This window comes from Dromaius novaehollandiae, chromosome 1 (assembly GCF_036370855.1).
Source record: "Dromaius novaehollandiae isolate bDroNov1 chromosome 1, bDroNov1.hap1, whole genome shotgun sequence".
In the NCBI taxonomy this organism is placed as follows: Eukaryota; Metazoa; Chordata; class Aves; order Casuariiformes; family Dromaiidae; genus Dromaius; species Dromaius novaehollandiae.
The window spans coordinates 12,367,567-12,387,260 of record NC_088098.1 but is presented as its reverse complement, the minus strand read 5'-3'; the positions used below and the strand labels follow the sequence as shown (position 1 = coordinate 12,387,260).

Sequence of the window (19,694 nt, the reverse complement as noted above, 5' to 3'; positions counted from 1 at the left end):
AAAGTTTTTCATCTCTCCCTCTCCCCTCCACCCTGATCCCAAAACCGTAAGGACAGCTGCTTTATGAAACTTCTCTCAGACTCTGACCTCTTCTCCAGCTGCAGATGGTTTGCTTTGTTGTATGTTTTTGAATAATTTCCAAAACTATCAAAATGAAACAGAGGAACATACCAGTACTTACAGTTAATATACTTGTCACAATTAGCATTTTGCATAAATAAAAACTGTGGAAACATCACATTTTTGGGGGGTAGGGGGGAACCCCTAACTGCTGCAAATCTGAATTACAGATGCTTACCACCAGCACCACTATCACATCACCTTTTCTTTACCCAGAAAGAATCCTGTAGGTCTGATAGCAGCCACACTGACAACCTTTAATTACCCAAGTCAACATTTTATCAGAGATGTATATAGTGTGCAGTATGAGAAATATTTTCTCACCTCTGCACCCCGGCTTACTAAACCCTAAGGGTACTCATATTTATTCCTAGACACCAGCGAAACATTTTTCATAATACACATGTATCAATAAAAGGCCATCTTAGAAGGTTTCTCAAAAGTCATGTTATTACATGTCCAGGTATGCTAAAAATGGATTTAGGCTCTGAAACTGCTAGCCCACTGCTGGGTGCCTATAAAGCCCCAGTATGCGAGTCTGCAATAAAGGAGGGAAAAAAGCCCCCTTTCCTTCACTTCCTCAACAAAATGAAATAGGGCCTCAATGAGGATAGGCAAATCAAGTCTGAAAACAAAATTTACTTGGCTGAAACCTTTGTCACCTCATTTCCAATCTTTCCTCAGATTTTAGTAATTTCACTACTCTTAGTTTCTTTCTCCCTTGTCTTGTTTTTCCGTTCTTCCTCTGCACCCACTCAAAACACGGCAAGTAGCAAAATACTTCCTAACTTAGAATCTTACTTATCGTTAATTAGACAAAAAGATAAAGTAGACTGTAGTTTCCACATAAAAGGAAGAAAGCCGAAGAACTAGAGATGAATCTCCTGAAAGTCTTCAATAACCACTGTCTATGTTGTAATTTCAGTCAAAAAGGACACATGCAGTATTTTCTCTGCTAGAAGCAGTAAATGCTACATCAAAACCTTACAGAAAATTCAGATCTCCCCTAAAGTCAAAGCACTGATCTGATATTAAACTGAGGTACTGATTTGAAGAAAACTTACAATTAGGACTCCTTCTGAGTGCCACTCTATTGAGACACCCCTCTTTTCACCCTATCACCACACGTAAGTGCCAGACCAGAGCAACAGGTATTTGAAACTGCTTGATGCAAAAGATCAGATATGTTTCTCATGGAAGCAGCAAAACAATAGGAAAAAAAAAAAGGCTCTTACTGATATTACAGCAGGGAAAAAAAAAACTGGAAAGATTTTTCTTATACCAGTTTTGCTTTGTTTCACAGGTAAGGGACACCAATCCATCCCTCAAAAAAACAAACAAAAAACCCCCCAAAACAAAACCCCAAGAACATTTCCCCAAAAAGCTTCAGGGATATGACTTTGTGGGCACAACGGAGAACTTGAGTCCTGTAAACTCAGTGGCATGCAACAAACTGAAAAGCTTGTCTTACCTCTTTTTAATCTCAACTTTTATTTTGGGTAATGCATTACTCATACTTAGTGAGCATGAAACTGAATGTTTACCCGCTGAGTTGCACAAGTTTCAAAAGAAACCAGTAAGTTCAATTCACATGAAACCTACCTTTTCACAGAAAGCTGTGTCTAAAGAAGCATTTATTATCAAGTACTTCAAGCTTGTTGGCTACTGGTTGTCTCAAATTAAGTGCGAGAAAAGCAACAAAAACATAAGACAGACGTACTGTAACACCATCTAGCTGATGATGGCAATTAACGTAACCATGGAGTTTTCTGTTTGTTTTTTTTTGGGGGGGGGGGGGGTGGTAGAGGGGGAGAAGAGGGACGGTGTTGAAAATATTTTCTGACTCATTCCGTAAAAAGACCCTCTCCCCAGCTTTTCCCCCCTAACAAAAGGCTGAAGCATGCCTTAATTTATACACCTTTTGGGTGGACAACAGCCTGCAGGGAGAATGCAGCTAAAACAGCATGTGGTAAATCTATTTATTCCTTAGCTTTCTATAGCATTCCTGACTGAAAAGCTTACATTATATTAGTGTTACATACCGCCAGTTAGTTTAAATAAAACATACGCATTTATATTTTTCATTGATCCTGTCACTTCAAAGGCAGCTTTCCTCCCTTTCTTTAAGAAAACAGCAGGAGAGGGGAAAACCCACAATCAAACCTGCCTGGGAATGTGAATTAATGAGACCCTCTATTTAAAGATTCTTTTTGCTTCAAGTTGAGCTGAAAACAGCTGTTCTGCAGTTCTTGTTTGTCTTCCCAGTGGACAGTGAAAAACGATTCATAAATTATTTGGAGCTGCTATTTTTGCAGCTTTATAGCAGTGCTACGCATCACAGAAGTACTACTATGTTTTGATGACAACATGCTATGTGCTACCATGAAAATATGTACTTTGTAACAGATTATACGAAATAGATTTTGTACTCTGATTAATGCTTACAAGGTCACAAGCAGTGCTACCTTAAAAAACATTAATTTCGGATGGGCAGGTGCTCATATGCATCACACACCTTGGCAGATCCAAGTAGGACAAAACCAAACAGGTAAAATCTGCTTCTATCTCAATTTGTATTCTTAAGAAAGCAGCTTTGACAACCTAAATATTAAACATGGAAACTCCTAGCAAAAGTGTCATGCTACAAACCGCAAGGAACATTTCCTGGTAGACTGAAAAAAACCCACAAAAACCTAACACCTCTGTTGTAGGAGACATACATTTAGAATACTAGTCAAGAACTTACCTGCTACCTAATCTAAAAGCCACACTATACAAAAAACTTCAACCATGTATTTCCCCTTTTTATACAGGCAGATTGCCTGTTACATATGACAGGAAAGATCAGTTTAATGCCTTCAGCAACTAGTAATTGATACCTTATCTAGCATATCATTGATGAGGACAAGTCAACATCACTTAAACATAGCAGCTCAAGTTATAAATAGTTATAACTAAGGTGCTCAAATTACAACATGTATTTTCATAATGGAAACATTTAGTAAAAGATGGTGATGGTATGTTTTAAAGCTCCTGGTCAAATGGAAAAAAAGAAAAACTAAAACAATGTATTCCATAAACTGATGAAATTAGTTAATGCCACACCTAGATAAAATTTTTGATCTTTAGTGTTGAAATTATCTTTTTCTTAATTGCAAAAGAAGTCCTAACCAATATTTACCATCTAATGTCTTCTGTAACTCTGCTTTCAAATGTTCAGTTTCTTTCTTTAGTTTTTCATTGGTTGCTTCTGCTGACTCTTTCTTTTTACTGCTCCCTTTTTCATTCAAGGCCTATTAAAAAAAAAAAAGTTTCTACAGTTAGTTTTGGTTTAATTAGCCTAAGATATTAATAACAAAAAAACAGAGAATGTCAGCTTTGATCTGGCAGAGTCACAGGTTTTATCAAATGCCTACAGAACAGGCAGGTAGTTAGGTCATCCCAGAAAAAAAAAGAAAAGAAAAAAACGGAAAAAATATGCTCAATGTTTCAAGTTGATAGGAGGTGTTATAATAGTATGGATAGTCTGCTGCACAAGAGTACATGTTATCTCTGAATCAAGCCCACAACTTCTGCTTAGGCTATAAATAGCTTTTTGAAAAGACATATACTGGGACTGCAAGTGACAGGACCCCACCAGGTTTATAACTTGTTCTAGTAATTAAGCCATCCTTATTTAAACTGTGCAATATATTATTAGAAGTCTCTCCTTGCAGGTTTGTAGCTACTTTTTTAATCTTTAGAATACCCTGACACCCAGATTAGATATCCACTGAAATTCAAGTAAAGCTAAGGAAGCATTCAAGAGCAGCCCTGTAAGTACTAGATAAAAGAGCAGTGTGCTCACTGTACTCTGAAAATGTCAGTACTATTATACTTACTATGCATGCACTCATCTTTAAGACAATTACTATTTGATGACTTAAAAGCATCATTTATTAAGGATTAGACCCCCGTACTTAGACTCTCTGCTCCTACAGCTTCTACTAGCCAATCAAGCATCACCCCTGTTATGGAAAAAGCAAAGGAAGTGGTAAATGTTTAGGGGGAAGAAGAAAAGCAGAACTGAGATGAACACCTGTTAGGTAAACTCATGATATCAAAGAGAGATTATCAGGCATCGATGGGGACAGAAGTGAAATATTACTTTGGGGGAAGGGGGTGGGGAAGAACAAAATCTGTTGATAAAACTTGGGAAACAATCCAAAGAAAAGAGCTGAAGAGAAGTTCCCAGATGCAATTCAACCCAAGAGCAGAGCATTAGACTGCTGGTAACAAAACTGTAGCCAATTTGCCATGAAATAAAGCTATAGGGGCCTCATATTGACTCCTTTACTTCTCAGCAATTTCTACTGATACACAAATAGTTATTTCTATTAAATTTTATCTTAAGTCCTGTGCTACATGTAACTATGCAATAGTGACCAGCACAGACCTCGCACTCTAGAACAAATACACAGTATTTACACTAACGGATTATAAATGTTGTCCTAAATGCAATTGCTCTTACCTCTCTCTGGTGGTAGAGTGAACATTTGTAAAGAAAGAAACGTGGTGGCCAAGCCATGGAGGACCCTAACTCATAATAACTCTACAATTTTATAATAAACTAATTCTGAACACTTTTCAACTTGAGCAGGGGGAGATTTACCTGCAACATGCTGGCTGGACCTGTAGCTACCATACTTTTTAAAAAAAACATGTAATCAAAAACAAAAAGAAACAAAGACAGGAAGGCTACAGTTCTAGTTTCTGGCTATCAATTACAAGCAGCTAAGAGAATGAGTCACCAAGGGAAACACACACCTAAGAATGAAAGCAGCACAAAAAGAGGACTTTCAGCTGAATCCCAGCAGGACAGAGAAAAAGCGTACCAGGATGCAGTAGTGACAGATTCCATGGCTGAGGCTGGGAGTCCGTATCATTTTGACAAAACACCAAATTTCAAAAATTCAGAATCATTACATACTTTGAGGAATACCTAAAGCACACTCCACTGACCCTTATTTTAAAAGATCTTTCTCAAACAACAGATTCTTTTGCATGCCTTTTAATACTTTTTGCCCAGAGTCTGTTCTTACCATCTGAACATTTATTATATAAAAAAAATTTATGGTGCTAGTAACTACAAACATTGCTCCAGTGAGAGTGGAAGAAAACCTGGACATAACTGCACTAAATTTTGTTTTGACAATATGCTGCAAGTGAACAGTCCTGTAAACATCTTCACACACTAGGTATCTGCACTTTAGCTTATGGTTCAGTCGCTTTCAACCAAAGTCAAACCAACCAATGATGAGAAAAGACTTTTTTGCCAATTTCCCTTCTCTCATACAACTGTACATTGAACCACAGAAAAACAATAGCTTAATTTTCTCCACTCTTCTCATAAAAATAACATGTCTTTGGTCCACTGGTGATTCTGTTTTTCTTTAAGATGTTTTTGGTAATATCCTCATGAGCATTATGGCAGTACCTTACTGGGACAGAAAGTCCAGTTAGGTAGTTGGCTGACCCACCATAAAAATAAACAAACACAAAGACCAATTTTATTAGTTAGAAAAGACACTTCAGGACTGGAGCAAGTCCTGTTTATAAGAAACAGCCAGCAGCAGAGCTGTTGTACTGGAGGCTTCCCCATACTGGACTGCAATAGCCCTGACATAAACAGCCAACTGTTTAGGGTAAGAAAGATTAAGATTAGCACCTCCCTCTACTTTGTTAAGATTAAATTCAAAGAAATATTTTAAGCAAACATTAGTACTTCAATAAGATTCATGCTGGAAAGACAGAACTTCCTTCATTTATTTGGATTAGTTTTCTTTCTCAATAAGATGCCACTGAAATTTTTATTCAGTATTCTGAATTACAAATTGTAAGGAAATTGTTCTTATTTTTTCCTCACTGAAAAAAACAGTCCAAAAACATTTGGTACCAAAAAGTTTTAAAGCCCATCGCCAGATTATTTTATACTAACTACTTGCTGTTTAAGAAAATAACTGCAACGGTTATAACATACCTGCTGCAGCATTTCATTCTCAGTTATATATTTTTTGGCTGCTTCAGTAGTATTGTTTACTTGCGATTCCAGAGCTGCTTGAGTTACCATCCCTTTGGCCAACTGAGTAAGAAGGGTAACAGTACGTCTCAATACACTGGTGAAGAAACACAATGAAGAGCACAATAATTCACAGCACAAATTAAAAAAATAAAAAAAGAAAAAAGAAAGCAACACAACTCTCTTTTCTCTAGCTTCATATTAGATGTGAAACAAAACCACAGAGGACTGTTTAAGCACTTAAAGGGAAACAACCAGGCTCACCAATGACAAATAACAGTAAAGTTGAAGAGATTTTCATCTATCAAAAATCTGAGACCCAGCTCTGATTTTTACCTTCTGCAGAAGAAAAATTCACAACCATTAAGGGTCCAGAGACCTGCTTTGCTTAAAGGCTGAAATACGCTTAAATGACTTAGTGTTTTAAGTATGATGGATCAAGACAGGCAAGATCCAAGCAACAGTGTTATGGTAATAAGTATGATATAAAAACTTTAATAAAGGCCTGACTAGGATAAAATCAGCAATAAGAACTTATTAATTCTCAAAGTACTCTGTTGATACTGTGTAAATCAGAACACACATGAAAGCTAGCACTCATATGGCACCTCAAATCCAACCTTTGCAAATATCTTCCTTGGTTTGAACTTATGATTGTCTCTTTGCATCACTTTCATACATTATCTTGGAGTCTTTCACAATGATAATGTTGCTGAATCAAGGAAAGGCCAAGACAACAGTGAATTAAAATCATTCCTATAATATATCTGCTCTTCAAAGGAAATTTAAAAATCCAAGTAATTGTCCTTTTCATAATTGAAAGAACATTAACAGAACCTGTTAACTTCCCAGGTAAGCTAAAAAGCCACTCTCCCTGCTCTTTATTGAAAGCTCATTTTCATACTTTTTTGGTTTAGATAAAAAAAAAAAAAAAAAAAAAAAAAAGGCTAGGGTCCCCATGCCCACATTCTTCCAAGGCGAAGTATGTTTTACTACTGCTTATTAACTTACATAGGAAGAACACAGATTAGAAAACAGGAGTCAACAAAACATCACTACTAGAATCAACAGAATCAACAGAATCAACAGAATCAACAGAATCAACAGAATCAACAGAATCAACAGAATCAACAGAATCAACAGAATCAACAGAATCAACAGAATCAACAGAATCAACAGAATCAACAGAATCAAGTATTTTGGAACGACTTCCACAGGTCATCCCGTCCAGTTTTCTGCCCAAAGTAGGGCCAGGTAGGGCAAGCTGCTCCAGGGCTTGTCCAGTTGTGTTCCCACCATCTCCACCGATGGATATTCCAGTCTCTCAGGGTCCCTGTTCCAGTGTTTGACCACTCTTGTGGTACAAAGTATTTTTCTTCTATCAAGTCAGAATTTCTCAGGTTCCAACTTGGGCCTGTTGCCTCTTGTCCTTTCACTGGGGACCCCTGAGAAGAGTTGGCTCCATCTTCTCTATATTCTTCCACTAGGGAGCTGTATAAAGCAGCGAGATCCTCCCCTTTGCCTCTTCTTAAAGCGGAAGCCCAGCTCCCTCAACCTCTCCTCGTACGTGATGTGCTCCAGCCCCCCACCGTTCTGATGCCCCTCTGCAATCATCACTCCAGTATGTCAGTATCTACCTTGCACTGGAGAGTCAAAATTAGACACAGCCTGTAGACACAGTCCGACAAGTGCAAAATAGAGGGGAAACACTGGCTGGCTACACTCTTGCTACTACAGCCCAATATGTGATTGGTCGCCTTTGCTGCAAGACTGCATTGCTGTTTCATGTTCAACTTGCTGTCCATCAGGCCCTCCAGGTCCTTTTATGCAAAGCTGCTTTCTACAGAGCCAGTCAGTCCCCAGTCTGCACTGCTGTGCAGGGTTATTCTATCAGATGTAGGGCTTTGCATTTGCCTTTGTTGAACTTCATAAGGTTTCTTTCAGAGCATCTCTTCAGTCTGTCCAGCTTTCTCTGAATAGCAGCCCTATCCTCCAGGATACTGACCACTCTCCCCAATTTGGTATAGCCTGCAAACTTGCTGAGAGCACACTCCATCCCATCATCCAGGCTGTTAATAAAGACATTAAGCAGTATTGGCCCCAGTGTCAATCCCCAAGGGACGCCAGCTGGACTTTGCATCACTAATTACTATCCTTGAAGCACAAAGGTCCAGGCAATTTTCCACCCACTTTATTGTCCACTTCTCCAGTCCATGTCTCTCCACAATTTGGCTATCAGAATACTATAAGGAACTATGTCAAAGACCTTACTGAAGTCAAGGCACACAACATCCACTGCTCTCCCCTTATCCACACAGCCAGTGAACTCATTGCAAAAGGCAATAGGATTGATCAGACATGACATGTCCTCAGTAAAATTGTGCTGGCTGTTCCCTATCACTCTGTTCTTCATGTGCCTGGAAACAGCTTTGAGGAAGGTTTGCTCCATAATCTTTCCAGGGACTGAGGTGAGGCTGACTGGCCTGTAGCTCCCTGCATCCTCCTTGTCTCTCTTGAGGAAGGGTGCGATATTTACCTTTTTCCAATCATCAGGAACCTCCTCTGATCACCATGATCTTTCAAAGATGATAGAGTATGGCCCTGCAATGACGGTGGCCAGCTCCCTCCACATGCCAGGATTCATCCCATCTGGTCCCACGGAGTTGTGTTCAGGTGGTCCCTAGCCGTATCTTCCTCTGCTGTGGGTTATGTTCCATTCCCACAGACTCTCCTAGAAGGCTCAGAGAATTGGGAGGCCAGATGGCAGACCTTGTGAAAACCAAGGTAAGGCTGGTACTGATACTCAGTGCCTCAGCCTTTTCCATATCCTTTATCATTTGGTTCCCTGCCCCACTGAGCAGTGGGCCTACATTTTCATTAGCCTTCCTTTTATTCTCAGCCCTTCTCACTGTCCTTCACATCCCTTTCTGCTTCTAGCTTTAGCTGAGCCTTGTTTTTCCTACCACTATCCCTGCATGCTGCAGCAACATCTCTGTATTCTTCCTGGGCAGTCCATCCTCATTTTCGCCTTTTGTGTACTTTTTTGTGTCTTAGCCCTGTTAGTAGATCCCTGTTCATCCACGCCAGCCTTCCGCTTGACTTCCTGCACATTGGACTGGAGTATTCTTGTGCTCTGAGGAAGTCATCCTTAAAAATCAACCAGCTCTCCTGGGCCTTTACCTTCCATGGCAGTCTCCCACTGGATCCTGCTGAGAAGATACCCAAATAAGCTGAAACCTGCACTCCTGAAATCCAGGGTTGCAATTCTACTATTTTTCTTTGTTCAGTTCTTTCAGAGTTTTAAACTCCACAATCTCACGGTCACTGCAGCCATCGACCTTCACACCACCACTGCCCTCGACCTTCATATCTTCAACCAATTTTTCATTGTTTGTGAGCAATAGGCCCAGCAAAGCATCTCCCCTGGTTGGATCATCAGTCACCTGCATTAAGAAATTGTCTTCAACACACCACAGAAATCTCCTGCATTGCTTGCACCCAGACCTATTGCCCTTCCAGCAGACATTGGGATAGTTGAAGTCTTCTCCTCCCTGAGTACCAAAGCCTGCAATCATGAGGCTGCTTCCAGCTGTGTAAAGAATGCCTGGTCAAGAGATGAAACAGTCTATAACAGGCACCTACCACAACACTACCTATAACAGGCACCTACCACAACACTACCTGCGGATGCCTGTCCTCTGTTCCTCAACAATAAGCTTTTGGCTGGCTTGTTGCCAGTTCCAAGGCAAAGTCTCATGCATTCCTGCCACTCCTTTGCAAAATGCTATCCATGCTCCTCTCCTTCCCTGCCTGTCTTTCCTGAAAAGCCTGTATCCATCCATTGCAGCACTCCAGTCATACAAGCCATCCCAAAACATCTCTGTAATACCAATGAGGCCATAGCTCTGCAACTGTGCACAAACTTCAAACAGGAGGAGTGAGATTCCCATGCTGTATGCATTTGTGTTCAAGAACTTAATAAGGGTCCCCAGTTGTGCTGCTTTCATAAGCATAGTATGAAAGTCTTCCCCATCCTGTTGTCCTCCAGATGATTCCCATCTCTTCCCCATGCCTTCACTTCTCTTCACAGTATGACAACCCTTTCCTGATATACTGAGTTTAAAGTCTTCTTCACCCAAAGGCTGTTGTCAAAGATACTCCTGCCCCACAGGACACAATCCTGTCCTGTCCAGCAGTCCTTGTTCCTAAAGAGGGTCCCATGAACATAGAAGCCATAGAAGCCCTGCCAGCAAAACCAGCCACGCAGCCAGGTATTGACCTGGTGGATGCATCCACTCCTACTTCAGCCTTTCCCCCTCACGAGGATTGACCTGAACACCACCTGGGTCCACACACTTCATCTTTGTTCCCAGAGATTTGTGGTCACTCTTGATATGCCAAAGTGCTCACATGGATGAGTGGCAAGGGGCAACAGCGGACCGGACAAACCTCAGTAGCCTCTCCACACCTCCCGAGACACCAAATCAGGTTAACAAATGGGTGCCTCTGTCTGCCATGGGGGACAGTCTCTGGTAACTATGACTCTCCTTTTCCTCTTCGCATGAACACTTGGTGGGGACTCAGCTGGCTCTGATACCTCTACTGAGAGGCAGTCATCTCCCTCACCTGTTCCCAGGCCACTGCACATATTCTGCAATTGCAGAACCACAGGTGGAAAACCAGCTTTTGTTGTATTGCCAGATGTGATAAGCTTCCTCTACCCCCATCTTGTGAGTTTCCACCCACCACTTCTTTGGAAGTCTCCAATTAGCCTTTATACTGAAACAAACCAAAACCGACTCAAGAGTCAAGCAGGGACATCCAAATATCTACTTGCACCTACACGTGACCTTAACTTGGTTGGGTAGTAGTATACTGATAAGTCAACCCAAGGAACACACTTTCTTTTTCCCCCTGACAGATGCAATGCTAGTTTAATGGGTAAACAAAATAACTCTACAAAGTAAAGTCCACTGATCTAGCCACTACTGTAGGAGTAGTTATTTTTTCTAAATTTCAGTGAAAGGCCAGTAGCTCAAAAAAGGTTTTAAGCAAAATTTTTATGCTCTTGCAGAGGTTATCTCCACAATTAAATCCATTAGGGCCACTTGACAAGTTTTCTTCCTTAAGAGCTGAGGGTGGCAGTAACATCCTGGGTGACTAGCTTCTAATTCTAGTGAAGGACATAATCCAACAACTCCTCTGTTGGAGCAGAGGCCACAAACATATTTATGCATATTTACTTAGCCTTTCCACAGCAAGACAAAGAACGTGATGCATTCCTACTACCACTGTGCAAGACTGTAGCCCTGTTTTCTCCAGAATTTTCCCACTGAAGTTTTGTATGAACTTTTCCCTGACAGATATTTGTGTACAGTGCTCCTCATGAACTTCTCCTGGTAACAGTCAGCTAAAATGGCAATACATCAGTCCAAATGGAAGAAGTTTGTCAGAAGTCCCTCTAATTCCAGGCATTTTCTTGTTCCCCGTTCCTCTTGTACATCTAGGGAATGTCAAGTAACTCACTGGAAGAGCTACAGAAATGGGCCAGCATTCTTTGCTTGGTATCACCATAAAATGTAGAAGTAGGAAATCTTCTGACCAACACTCCTATTCTTATTTATTCACATTATTTGGCCAATTAGTTTAGCTCCCTGCTCAGCTGAGAAGATTCACAGGTAGTCTTGGCTGCTACTGGCTGATATGAAATGCTCCTTTCTGTTATCCTGTGTTATTAGCTGTATTTAAAACATCCCCAAAGCAATACCAAATTTAAGAGTACAATCTCACAGAAGGCCAGCTGTCATAAAGTGCTTGATCTGAAATAATATGAAGCCTTCCTTGGAAGCTGAAACATTATCCCACAGTTCCTAAATTTGAACTTTAGATGAAATGGTTAAAGTCAGACTCAAGCCAGCTTTTTAACACAGCAGGATGCAATAATACCAGCTTGCAACATATTAGGATTATTTTAACAATGTTTTAGTTTGGGGGCTTTTTTTACTCCAATTTTCTTTGTTTAAAAAGAAAACAGGGAATAAGTTTAAGGAAGGAAATAAGTATTCCCTGAAGAAACTTCTCCTTCAAAATAAATGTTTTCTCAAACATTTTAAAGTGTTTCTTTCCATGTGTCGTTCACATATCCTTCCAATCTTCAAACATTTGTAAGGTATTATTTTCCCTGATCTCATTTGCCTCATAGCATAGCCAATCTGCTTAATTCTTTTAATCTCTTGAAATGAGCCTTCTGATCTTTCTTCTAGTTGGGTTACTTTGTGCAATAGTTTTGTAAGAATCGCGCTATGCAGAAATTAGAGAAGTGTTATACTTACAGCCAAAGAAATAAGGAAAAACCTGAGAGATAAAGGTTTCTTTGTGATCGGAAGAGTTTCATCTGAATATGATCAAAGGCATTGGTATTGACATTTAAAGCCTTTTCACTCACATGAGCAGCCGAGTACTTCTTAACTTCTCTAATAGCATCTGTAAATAAAAACAATGTCTTTATCCACATTTTTTCATACACATGTATGATAAACCAGATGTAATACTAGAAACATGTATTTGGGCTTTCTGCTCAGCAAACAGGCATACCACAAGTAGTGGCATCATTTACGTTATCCACAAACTTCAACAATAAGCCTTCATAAAGCACTGAAGCAATAACACAGTTCTGGAGTTATGCCCAATCATTGCCCAAAACCTGTTTAAACAGTCATTTCCAGTGCTTACACGCAGTCATCAGGAAACAGGCCAAAGCAACACATTCTACAAATGTTACCAGAGACCCTACAGACAGTGTCAAAAAGTCACTGCTGTCAATCTGAATTAAAACTCAGCCCAGTGGACAAACAGTAAGAACATGGAAGGAGAAGGGAAAAAGAGACTCCTTCTGAAATATTTGCCTCATACGGATTTTTTCTTAGCTAAGTATGTGTTTTAGTAATGACAGAAGCAGGATCTATTTTAAACTTGAATTACAGAGGAAAAAAAACCTACCAATTTCAGAAACAGCCATCAAAACAGGAAGACTGTAGTAACACAGTGCTGAACACAAACGGAACCAATGGACTAAGCTACACCTTAGCTACCCTACATCTGCTGCACTGTATACTCTTGAAAGGAGCATAGAAACAAAAACTGAACCAGTGAGAGTTCATATTACAATCTATAAACTTAAGGTCACTGTACAGGCTAATACAACATCTAAAATCTCCTCCTGCACATCCACAGAAATATACTTTTCACGTCCCACTTTTATGCCTGCAACATTAAATTGCTGCTGCATTTCTCTAGTAGACAAAAATCGACTTTACAGACAAGCATGAGTAACATCAACCTATGGCTGTCTCTTACATGTTCATAAATTATTAAGGTATATTATATATATTTATATATATATAAATATATAAATTATGTATAATATAAATATAATATAAATATAAAAATATATGTATGTATTTATATTATAAGTGAAACTTCAAACAATATAATGAAGACTAAGGTCAAACAAAATTCCATACTCTTCTGCTATGGGAAGATTCTAGTCCTGGAATCTTACTTTACCATCTTATGCTATGGCAACACTGCTTTGCTTTACCCAAGTCTACCTTTCCTCAAACATCAATGACTATCACCAACTCAAAAAGCAAACTTTGGTCAAAGTTTCTTACTGGAGTTCAAAGAGAGTAACTGAAATCCACCACTTTTCAATCTTGAGCCATTTACTGCAGGATCTACTGCTAAAGATCTTCTAAAATAAACAGATGCTCAGAAACGTGATAAAAATGCTTATTTGCATTTCTAGTATTTTGTTTATTATTAAGAATATAGTATTGTGGTCTACTGTGACCTTGTCATAAACACAGTGCATTAGTGTGTTTCTCTCAGCACGGACAATAAAACCATACATTTTTTTCTTTGTATTTGCATTAACTCGCAATTACGTAGCATTTTTCATTGTAAAGCACTGTAAACACTTCTCTCCTATCGATGTTGGCGAACTATTTCTATCACTGAAATACAGAAGATACTTAACAATACACAAACCATGCACAGCAGCCAGGACAGACATTAAATGAATTCTGTCAGGCAGAAGGTCATCATTCAAGCTCATATTTCAGTAGAGCTTTACTGCTGCTCTATAGATCTCAGGATCTACTCACAACAAATGTATCCAACAGCTGATTTGTATCTGTGCTGAGTAAGACTGCCTCAAACAGCTTTAGGATATTTCTCTCATGCATTATTTTGACAGCAACTGAGAGAAAGAGTGCCATCTACTGCAGGCTGAGCAGCTTAGCCAAACACCGGTATCAAATTTTTCAAGTTCATTTTGTTTGTGTAAGAAAGTGAAACCAAGCAGCAGTGTAGATGCAGTTCTGTTTTTCCCTCCCATTCACTGCTATATTACTATTGCATTTGGATTCCCAGCGTTCACACGAGAACACAGTATAAGCCCTCTCCTCCTCTTCCAATCTGTTGTAGAACTGTTAAACAAATAAATTGTCCTTCATTAGGCTTGAATCCTTCCAATCAATCTACTGCCACAAACCCCATACACCTGTTAAATTTTTCCATTTGTTAAGAAATTATTTAACACTTACCAAGAAACAAGACGATCAATAAGACTATTATTGTAAGGAATGTCTTGTTCCAAAAAACAGCCATTTTGCTCCATAGAGGAATCGTAAAAATCTTCTGCCATCTGTAAAATAAGTGTTATTCAAAAATAATTAAATAGTAGATGAGCATAAGCATAGTAATCTCACAGAGGAGAGCCTTGTTATTGATATGAGACCTAGGAATGCAGTTTATATTGCAATAGCATTTAGATTAGGTGTACATAACTTTTGCAACGGTTTACCTCACTTATATTTTTTTGTTCGTTGCCAGTACAGGCAAAGACAGCTAGTTCGACTTGAAAACATCTCATACAACAATAGCGGGTACTCTCCAGATGTGTTTTATTTTTAGCTTTCACTTTAGTTAGTATTACTTTATTATCATTGTTCAGGCACTACTACAATACAATGAATTCAGGGATGGGGTAAAGAATGTAAAATCCATTCTGTCACTTTTATTTTCACCCACTTGTTCTCCTTGTTGCCAAATAACAAAAAAAGACAACCCCCTCAATGAATTAAGATCATTTCTACTGTTCCTTTTCTGAAGGCTCATCTTTTATACTGACAGGGTGAGTCTGCTCAGTTTTGAAGTAAATGTTCAGATTGTTATTACACTCTAACTTGCAAGTAAAAACAAAAGGACAAGTCTCAGGTTTATATTTTAATGTCAAGGGTTAAAACCTCTTTCAAGAGCATAAATGTGCTGGCTAAGGAAGCAACTTCAGAGAGAAAAAGAGGTCCAAGGGTGGTGAGGAGCACTTCTTCATTTCAGCAATCACCTGCCTATTCAATATTACTGCATGGAAGGATCTGTAAGAATTCTCAAGCTTGTAGCACAAAGGAAGAACACCCGGTATGCTCAGCTGAACTGGAACCCGCCAGAGACAACAAACTAGTCAGCTCTCCTTTCTCCTGCAGATTAGAATCAGTGTCAGTATGCAAATGAAGTAATACCTATTCGTGCCATCGAGATGCAACACAGGCATACTGGCATCTGATTACTCAGGTAAAATATCCAGCTTTCGTTAAAGTATTTACACTCTCCAGAGACTGTTAAAAAATGTCATTCAGAAAAGCAAATCTACTAAGAACCTGATTCAAATTAGGCTGTAGCATCATCTCCAACTTGTTCTGCACCAGAAAGAATTACACTATTTTAGCATTGCATGTGCAGTAAGCTTATTTAAATCCTCTAGTATCATATGAATGCTTTGTAGCAGACAGCCATAATATTTATCCACGAAAAAGCTTACTTTAATCAAGACCAAGTGACAACCCAAAGGAAGTCATATTGACCAACTCTCTGAATGTATGATTCTCCAAGTTTCATACTGATCTTCACCTAAAAAGAAGTGATTACCTGAGGTACTACTTCAGGTCAACTACATTGCAAAGTTATATTAAGGCTAAAAATAAGGTCTCTTTACTGCAAAGTCTTCCTCTGTTATACTGTCATCCTTATTTTTCCTCCAGAAGTACAGACATTCACATATTATTAGTGCTGAATTTCCTTTTGGTGACAGAAGGAACAGAAAAACAATCCTTCCATATTATAATAGTGACCAAAACTATGTATATTACATTCCCTTAGCAGTACAGTTCTGTGTCTTGGGGAACTTGCATTTTTATATTGTCAATATATGTATTCTCCAGGAACTTAAAAACTTTTTAGCAAATCTCAAAAGGAGTTCAGAATCCCATAAGAGTGTAGGCACAAAAGAGGCAAAATATCTGTTTGAAGACTGACAAGTGAGTAAATCAAAACTCTAAAGAACAGCAGGTTCCCATCTTATTTTAATTGTGCAGGCTTTACTATTACGACAGAACCAGCTTCCAAGCCACCAAGAAGTGTCTGGCAGAACCACTGCCCTTTGGTACTGTCACAACTGCTAAATCTTATCTTTAACCCCACAAGCTTCTTGCGACAGTGTCGTTAACATGAAAATTGAACATGTCACATAAAGGATAAAGGGATTTCATTCTTTCAGAAACCATTGCTCAAAAGAACAACTGCATGCTACAAAAAAGATACGCTGAAGCTAGCGCGAAAATCTATCCTTTTTGTGTCATTAAAAGCACCGTTTAACATTTGAATAAATTTCTGTAGCGCTGCAGGTCATGAATTTGCCTTTCAGCTTCTAAGATTTGATCCAAAGTCCTATTTATATCGTAAGTGAAACTTACTCTAATACTCTCAACATATCCGGTATATGTCATCAGCCTTCAGACATTCTTGCAGCTTATTTTCCTCACACATAAAGCATTAATAATAATCTGCTGATTACAACTGCCATAATATTCCCCTCCCCCTCACATATATAGTTGCTTTTTTGACTAGAAACCAGTAGAAAATATGAGAACTCAGTAATCTATATTGTAATGTTGAACTCCTTAGGAGCTGACTTGTGAAAATGGAGGTTACATTAGATTTAAGAACAATTTCAACTTCTCAAGTTGAGAAAAACTGCATATACTTTGATACTGGCTGTGGAGGATCCAACCAACTTCAGGACTCTTCCGCAGGTTTAAGTACGCAATTGCTCACTCTGCACACTGCAAAGTTCTGTTTTTGGTTTTGTTCTCTAATGTATCACAACAGCAAAACCCACGTTCTTTATTCTAAATATATCTAACAGAAAGCAAGTATTTAACCCTATCACGCAACTCTGAGACAGTAGCAGATTTTCTGAAATGTTTTAAGGTTTCATTTTACTTTATTATTAAAGAACTACTGATGTTCTTCTGGAGAAAACAAAACTCTGTTCTCTAGCCTTTTGTAGAGAAGCTAGCTTATCTAGCTTCCTGTATTTATTAGAAAGAAATAAAAATAGTATTACCAAAGTTGAACAGCTACTTAGAGGAAACAAGACAGTAACGTAAGCCAGGCCTTTGCACACAATGAGAGTGATTAATACATTTTGTTTCTGTTACATTTCTTTCCCTTAATAAGGGCATTTATTTGACAAGAATGAATGATTTTTCTTAATGTTTGTATTGTGTTCCAGAACTACTATCAGTATGTTCTTCTTAGATTTGTTTAAAGATCCTTGTCTTACAGCAGTCCTGAATCTTTTACATCAGGTGCAAGTCTGCATTTTTTACAAATGCTCACAGACTTCTTGCAACCCTTGCAAGTGCTGCATACAGTTAGCTCTGAATATCAGATATCCGTTCTGCACCCACAATGCCTAGTGCACGCCAAACCACAGGCAAGGTTCACTGCAGAAACTCGGTAACCAGCCCCTGCAAAGGCCCCTTGTCCTTTCGTTTCTTGGGGAGTTCGCATGGGATGCCCACTCCAGGGAAGATGGGGTCAAGTTTCCCACTTGCTGAAGCAGAGCAGGAGGGGACAAGCTGGGAAGCCCAGCTGCAGCTCACATCAGTTAGCAATGTGTGTTTAAAAAAAAAAAAGAAAAGGAAGAAAAAAACTCCTTAGAAGAGGTTTATGAGTCTTGAAACTCCTGATGCTCGAGTCCCGAACAGCATCCATTTAATTTATTCCATAACTAGTTGAAGATGTAGCAAAGCCTGACGTTTATAAAAACAGAGATAAGAAAAGCAGCTAAGGGCAGCCTCGTGCACACTTGGTTCCTACCTCAGCGGAGAAACAAAAGGCAGGCAGAGCACGAGGATTACTGCCGTTTCCCCGTACAGGAAGATGGCAACGGCCGTCCACTGGAAAGTCATCGCGGCGGGAGGCCTGCAGGGACACAGCGGCGCCGCGCCCGGCCGCCTCAGCGCCTGCCCGACCGCCGCCGCCCCGCGCCCTCTCCCGCCCCGCCAGAGGTTCCCGGGAAGTGTTTGTGAAGTAACTTCACCACAACGGCGAGGGGGGGCGGGACGGCCCCCCTGCGCTCCTTCCCCTTGGGGCAGAGCCCGCCCGCGGGGGTCGGAGGGACGACCGTTAGGGAGCCCCCCCGCCCGCTGCACCCCCGTAAGGGGCCGCCGCTGTTCCTCCCCCCGCTGCGCTCCCGCCACCCCCTCCGCCGCCGGCCGGGGCCGCCCCTGTTCCCGTCCCCGTCCCCCTCCCTCCCCCGCCGCCGCCGCCCGCGGGGCCTTCGCAACCTCCTCGGCTCCGGCGCCGCGCTGAGCCTGATGGCGGCGAGCCGCTCTGGAAGGGGCGGGAGCGAGCGGGGGCCTCGTCCGCGCGAGCCGGTCCCTCCCGCCGCCGCTGCGGGGAGGCGCGGGCGGGCGGCGCGCCGGGGCGCGGGGCAGGCCGGACCGGACCGGACTGGGCCGGGCCGGGCCGCAGCGGCCGCCGCAGGGAGGGCGTGGGCCGAGTGCCGCGGCGGGCGCGGGGCAGGGAGGGGGGGCGGCGCTCTCTCGGCGGAGGGGCTCCGCCCACATGATCTCCGTATCTTGGTATTCACCCGTTTTCCCGCCTATCTTCGTCTCGCCGCCCGCCAGCTGCTCTTCCCTGCCCCCTAATAGCCCTCACCTAATCGCTTCTCCCCGTTGCTGCCAGTTTTGCCACGTCTGTGCCCGCGTTTGGTATTTGTGGTACTTCACCTGGCCTTACGGGGTTTCACTGACCCACCGATGCGGTTACCTGGGCACCGGTGGCCTCGCAAGGCTCTGCTCCCCAGAGGACCCCAAGCTGCTCCCCGGTTATCCGCGAAGTTCAGCCGTTTCTCACGTTAACCCCCCCCCCCTTGACCACCTCCGAAATCCAGCCGTGCCCCCCAGCACCACCGGCAAGGTCCTTCAGCCTCTCGCCTGTCATCCTCCCGACTTCCTGCCGCATCCAGGGGCTCCCCACACCCTCTCCGCTTAGCTCGGGCCGCGGCCTGGCCAACACCTTAGTCATTTGCCTGCAGCCCTACTGTTTGGGGAATTCTGTCCCAATTAATATCCATCAAAATGAGGCAGATTATTTAAACACTGTAAAT

At 41.1% G+C, this 19,694-nt stretch overlaps 1 protein-coding gene across 1 annotated transcript in view; it reads right to left on the bottom strand.

Moving 5' to 3' along the window:
• LOC112980484 (uncharacterized) overlaps positions 1 to 19,694 on the bottom strand; it is a 45,498-nt gene that overhangs the window by 7,174 nt on the left and 18,630 nt on the right. The window contains exons 7-11 of the mRNA XM_064505714.1: positions 18,401 to 18,493; positions 14,785 to 14,885; positions 12,511 to 12,661; positions 6,140 to 6,275; positions 3,302 to 3,413 (exon numbers count right to left, since the gene is read on the bottom strand). Coding sequence (XP_064361784.1) covers positions 3,302 to 3,413; positions 6,140 to 6,275; positions 12,511 to 12,661; positions 14,785 to 14,885; positions 18,401 to 18,493 — 593 coding nt within the window. The remainder of the gene's footprint in view (positions 1 to 3,301; positions 3,414 to 6,139; positions 6,276 to 12,510; positions 12,662 to 14,784; positions 14,886 to 18,400; positions 18,494 to 19,694) is intronic.